The following is a 6,000-nucleotide window of genomic DNA, read 5'->3' as shown; positions in this document are numbered from 1 at the left end:
GCGTTGTGCCTCATAAGAGTTCAGAATGCGAAGCAAAATTTATTAATAAACTCATCTGTTGTAACTGTGATGGAGTATATGCTGCCAGCTTTTGATTATGTCCGAAAAATCCCACTAATATGAAAAAAAAAAAAAAAAAAAAAAAAAAAAAAAAAAAAAACCCACTAGATCCCAAGATATTGCTGAAATTTGATCTGAGCCACGTGGAGGGTGTGGTTTAGCCAAAATCAAGAAGAAACTCGTAATTCTAACATACCTACCACTTCTAAGGGTTGCGCCAATAGGGAAGCAAATACAGATAGATCTAATAAAACCATTGATATAAATGACCAGACTTCATTGCCACCTCTCAACAGGTCAGACAAAACAAAAAATAGAAATTCTCAAAAGAAAAATTCCGCAAAATAACATCTCTGCAGCTTTTGCAGATTTTAGGAAGAAATAAATAAGATTTTCAGTGACTTTTCCATACTCTATGTAATTAGAACAACCACTGATCGCATGGATGAGATTCGTGCTGCCCTACTTCTATTGACAAAATTTTTGGACTGTTTAATATTCTGGAGAACATATTTAGCGGACAATTTATCTGGTGTAAATGGAAACTGAGTAGGTGTGATATTGTGCTAAGAGTTTAATATTTTGTATCTGCATTTATTTTCAATGTGTGGGACTTTGGAAGTTTGTAGTTACTCTTAGCTTATGTATTTGTAGTTTTGGTTTGTATGTGTGTTTTTCTTAGCGTTATTACGTGCTTAACATTTTCGTACCTGCCTTTTACATGCCATGCTTTGTCTTCAGCTCTACAGCCACAATTAATTACCGGACTTTTCTTGTGAATATTATTATGTTTCTTCAATTTCAGGACATTTGTAATTACTGTTAGAATCTTCTTTCTTAGTTCGCCTTGATAAATTCAGAACTGAATATAGTTTGACGGTGGTAAGGTCAATGCATCTAGTTATTCTGTGTTCCACCATTCTACTCGGGATTGCGATAAAGAAAGCTCTGCTAACAAAAATGCTAATATAAGACCGTGACGTCACATCATGTGATTATCACATTGGAGCAGGCCTGTAGATATTTAGTTGGCCTTGATTTATCTAGTATCCTATAAGTATGTTTGCTATTCTACCTGAGCCACCCCTTATTCATAACCTCTACTTACTTCCTGAGTAGAATGGTGATAAACAATATTAAACACTTTAAGGCAAATATCACACATGCATTTGTTTCATACAAACAACTGTTTCGGAGAGTTTTCTGCTTAGTTTACTATTGAAAAAAAAAAAAAAAAAAAAAAAAAAAAGGACGCGCGATTTTTTCCTTCTTTTCGAAAAATATTGCAAGTTGTTAATTTTCAACCAATCAGCTTTCAACTTCAAATGCTATGAGCTTGTTTGTAATAAGGCTTCTATATCTCTAGTAGCTCTAGTTTGTAATGGAGAACTAGTTTCCCCTTTACATGTTAACCAAAGACCAACCAGATATATTTCGACCGCCTCATACGCGCCTATGAGCGCAAACACGCATGCACCATTCGGATCGAATTATTCTCAAAATAGGGTGGAAGGATGGGGACTTTCTTTCCCTCCAGCATAGCTCTTTCCGGAGAAGAGAAGACCTTTCACGTCGCAGCAAGTAATGCCGTCCCTTTTGGACGAGTCTGTGTGTTTTGGCAGAATGCCAACCAGGGTTGCGCTTCAGACGGTAGAACTATATCTAGTTATCCTTGGTTAACCTCAAAGTAATCTGTGGTGATTGGCTATTATGACAAAGCAGAAATAATGTTCCGAACAGTTGTTTGTCCGAAACAAACGGATGTGTGGTAGCAGCCTAAAACCGCCCTTGTGGGAGACGGCTAAAATCTTAACATTTCAGATTTTAACTCTTTTTTTGTGTTCTTTTTCCCCCTCCTCTTCATCCCTCTCTTTTCTTCTCAATTTTTTTTTCAGGGGGTCCAAAGGGATAATATGCCCAGAAGGCCTATGAGATACATTTCGCTGACCTCATAGATCACGTGACTTGTGTGTACCTTTTGTAAACAAACAATGCAGATGACCACAGAGATCACGTGACTTATGTACAGCTAATGCAAACAAGCAAGGTCATTCTTTCTCTTCTTCTCTTGCGGAATGTATCTCATTAATTTCGTTTTGGCATTTTGTGTTGATCCCTTTTTCAGATTGTTGTCACCAAATATTATCGCCCAGTATTACATTTAAAGAAATTAAATAATGAAGAATCTGCATAAATGTATGCATGTTTTTCGCATTGTGATAAACAACGGATACTTTGTAAAACTTTTAACGAATTTTTGATTAACAAACTCAAAAATTTCAAAGCGAGAAATGGCAGCACTGTACGAAAAAATATTATCCCCAGCGCGCGAGACTGTGTATCCTAAAATTCTGAAGATATACTCATTTTAAAATTATTTTGCGATATTGCTGTTGAACTGAATTTTATGGTTTAAGTGCGAAGAACATGATATTTAATAAGTAAAACACAAAAACACAAAACGTTAAAAAAATGCTTCTTTGAGTGTAATGTAAAATCTGAAAGCTTTCAGAATTTTTTAAAAAATTTTTAACCCAAATTTAAGAAGTAGAAAGCTTCAACTGAAGAAGTTATGAGAGTGAAAAGAAGTGAAGAGGAATTGTTTATCACTTTTTAAATCCCATGATATCCGTTTTTGAAAGCTTCATTTGTTGATAGCTTTATTTTTATTTTTTAAGAGGCTGGCAATGAGTTTTTTTCCTAAAATCTCAGACGAAAGGAAAGCGAAAATCCATAGAATGTTCGAACAAAATAATATCTTTGAACCTGGTTCTGAATCGAATAGTTTAGCTATCGTAAGTTTTAATATATCTGCTATCGGTTTTCTTTAATTTTTTTCATATGAATTGTGTGAAAGTTTGAAGGCGTATCCATAGAAATTGGAAAGATCCTTCAACATTTTTAAAAAATATTTTTGTCATTAATGTGTTTTACATTGTATTGTCATTGAACTTAATGGATATGTATCAAATGTTCTGTATGTATTTTAGGAATGGTTGAAGGATCATAACAATTATTTTGCTGGATATCTAGATGGTAAATGGATCTCTGGAAAGGAGGATGAGGCTGGGACAAAATCTAGTCATAAAATTTTAGATCCATTTACAGGAGAACATTTGTATGATGTATCCATAGCATCTGAACAAATTTTAAGTCTTGCTAGTAAGAGCTCCTTAGAAGGACAAGAAAAATGGACATCCTTAAAAGACTCTCAGCAAAAAATGCAGACATTGTACAGGTATATTTTAAACGATAATGTTAAATATTCTTTTTGTGATCAGTAGTTGCATTTCATATAATTTTCAAATATTTTGAAGTATCATATAAACTGTGCATGATATAAAGGAATTAAGAAATAAAAATATAACTTGGAATCCTTAGGGCTCATTTCCTATCCACTGTAAGGTGTTGTGGATTGAAAAAGTTAAACCTCAAAATTTAATGCTCAGCATTTACTTTGTTGTAGGTGTGAAATTAACAACTGAGTAAAATTTAGCTAAGTGCTAAATCTGTATATTTAGACACTCAGATTTTATCCTTTAGAACTTAGCCCTTTGGTTAGATTGTATTTGTATTTTGAGTTTTTTTTTTCTGAGCTTCAGTAGATTATGTATGTGACAGAGAATTATTTGTGTTATCATTTTTAGTTTAAAATATACCTTAAAAAACTGAGTTGTTTGTGAAGGAATGACATCAAATATTAAGTTGTTTGGAAGATGGGTGTTATTTCTTAAGGTTAATTTTAAAAAAATATTGCTTTTTATAATACAGATGGGAAAACTGTCACTAGCAAAAGTTCTAAAATAATTGAATTAATATCAGAACAAGCACAGAACCATCTTTTATTTTGTTAAAACAGTTTAAAACTTTCGCACTTGTCATTTAGAGATGGCATATTTCTTTTGCAGATAATAGTAGGAGTTTGGTTATCCGTTTTTCTCTGTTAGGAATTTATAAATTATACAAATTTTTTCGCTAGTTTAATTTCTTGGTATTTGTATCCGGTTATTTCTTCCAGTAATAAAATTATTCTTAAAAAGTATGTTTTAGATATTACTTTTTGGTGAATTTTCAGTTTCCTTTGCTTAAAAACTTTATTGTGCTTAAGTTAAACAAGGTATGTTTAAAATTTTGTGGAATAAAACTAATCTTCAGGAGAAAATGGGGAAGAGAAAAAAAATTGTTATTTACAACATCATAACTGAGATTTTTTATGTCTTGACTATGCATTTACATTTCATTCTTCAAAAATTATTCGATGAACTTCTTTTTGTAGAATGGATTTTCAGTAAGCTTTCAGCATATCTGTAATCTTCATATAGTGAGCTCAAATTGCATTTCTCTTCCTTACTTTGATTATATTATTTTAAGATTTATTTCTGTCTTTTCCTTAATAGATGATATCAATTTTTTCTTTCGTGCTCTTGTTATAAGTGACATTGTGTGCCACTTTCCTGAATTTTTTAAATATCTCTTTGATTCTTTTACTTATTGCAGTTTGATTTACTTACTTGCTTATGCATCAAAATAAACTACTACTATTATGCTACCATCATATCATGGATCCAGTGTATCTAGAGATTAATAAACATATTCTAAAGAAGCATTTATGTTTGGATATTTATTAAAGCATCTATTTTGTAAACAACAGATATTTTTAATAAGCTTCTAAATAACATATTTTTAGTGGTTCTAAAAGTTGTTTTTGTTGCTACTTTCAAGAAACAAAACTACAGATATTAGTAGCAGAAAAACATGGAGTGAATAAAATAAATGAAAATATGTATAAAATATAAACTAAACTACATGTCACCTGAAATCCAACATTTTCCCACCTTAAATTGTTAGGAAATAACTTAACTTACAGGAATTTTTAAGGAGTAGAACTTTGACACAAACAGAAAAATTTTAAAAGCAAAATATAAAATAACTAAATGAAAGTTCAAATGTTCATACAGTCTGCAAGTGCAGTCTTTGGATAGGCCATTTCTGTTCCACTCCTGTTTTTTTTTACTGATTTTATATCTTTTTAGCTATTTTCCACTAAATAAGCTTCATCTCTTATCTTCTTCATTTCTATCATTTTTTAGATTGTCTAACCAATTGCATAACAGCTGTATAGAAAAATTCTTTGTATGAATGTAAAAGTTGTCCTTTTGTGGTTTATAATCGTATCAGTCTTATGACATTATCTTTTCAAGGTAGTAATTCAGTAAGAATGGCTCATGACCATTCAGTACATTTAATATAATCACTCCCAATAATATTTAAGTCTCAAGGTTTAGTACTTTATTCATGCATCTTTGAATTAAGCCTTTGAGTAAAAAGTCCTAAATATTCAGATTAATTTTTTTTTTTTTTTTTTTTTTTTGTTTGTTTATCATTGATTACTGGCAGAAGAGTGTACGAAGGTCCCAAAAGTCAGTCAGCTTCTAAGAAGTGGCTTGCCTTACTTACCCAGTTTCTAACAGGACATTGTCCCTTCATGACTTACCTGCATCACTTTAGATGATGTGAAAATTACCAGTGCTCATGCAAGATGGCAGGACCACTATGTGTTCATTTGCAGAGAGACTCGGAACATCACCTTAAACAACCAGTAGCGAACCATATCCATGCATGGGCTGAAGTTGAATGCATGGGCTTTGAAAAATTGCTATGCTCTGAAACGCATATATCTCAGACAGGCTGGAGTAATTTTCAGCTGCCATCTTTGTCACCAGCACAGTCCTTGTATGTTTTATACTTGTAGTTAACGTATTTTATTTTAAGTTAGCTTTTTCTGTTCTTTTCTGTTTATACTTATTTCCTGTTGACCAACCTTGAATTGTGTATATTGCCTTATTTAATGTATTATTTTTACTTTTTTTATCAGTCACTCTGTTAATTGTTCATATTCATAATTAATGCACTATTTAGCTGATTGTAACTCTGTTATAC

The 6,000-nt window shown here is 31.9% G+C and overlaps 1 protein-coding gene across 1 annotated transcript in view; it reads left to right on the top strand.

Annotated features, from left to right (window-relative positions):
* The first annotated feature begins 2,676 nt into the window (after positions 1-2,676).
* The window catches only part of LOC118197567 (uncharacterized), a 62,081-nt gene continuing 58,757 nt past the window's right edge, over positions 2,677-6,000 (top strand). Inside the window, exons 1-2 of the mRNA XM_035369093.2 lie at positions 2,677-2,855; positions 3,051-3,298. Coding sequence (XP_035224984.1) covers positions 2,748-2,855; positions 3,051-3,298 — 356 coding nt within the window. The 5' untranslated portion in view covers positions 2,677-2,747. The remainder of the gene's footprint in view (positions 2,856-3,050; positions 3,299-6,000) is intronic.

The sequence above is a fragment of the Stegodyphus dumicola genome, chromosome 5 (genome assembly GCF_044657685.1).
Source record: "Stegodyphus dumicola isolate Sdum_Otavi_A_Nest chromosome 5, ASM4465768v1".
NCBI lineage: Eukaryota > Metazoa > Arthropoda > Arachnida > Araneae > Eresidae > Stegodyphus > Stegodyphus dumicola.
Note: the sequence above shows the minus strand (reverse complement) of the source record. Positions and strands in the feature narration are given on the sequence as shown.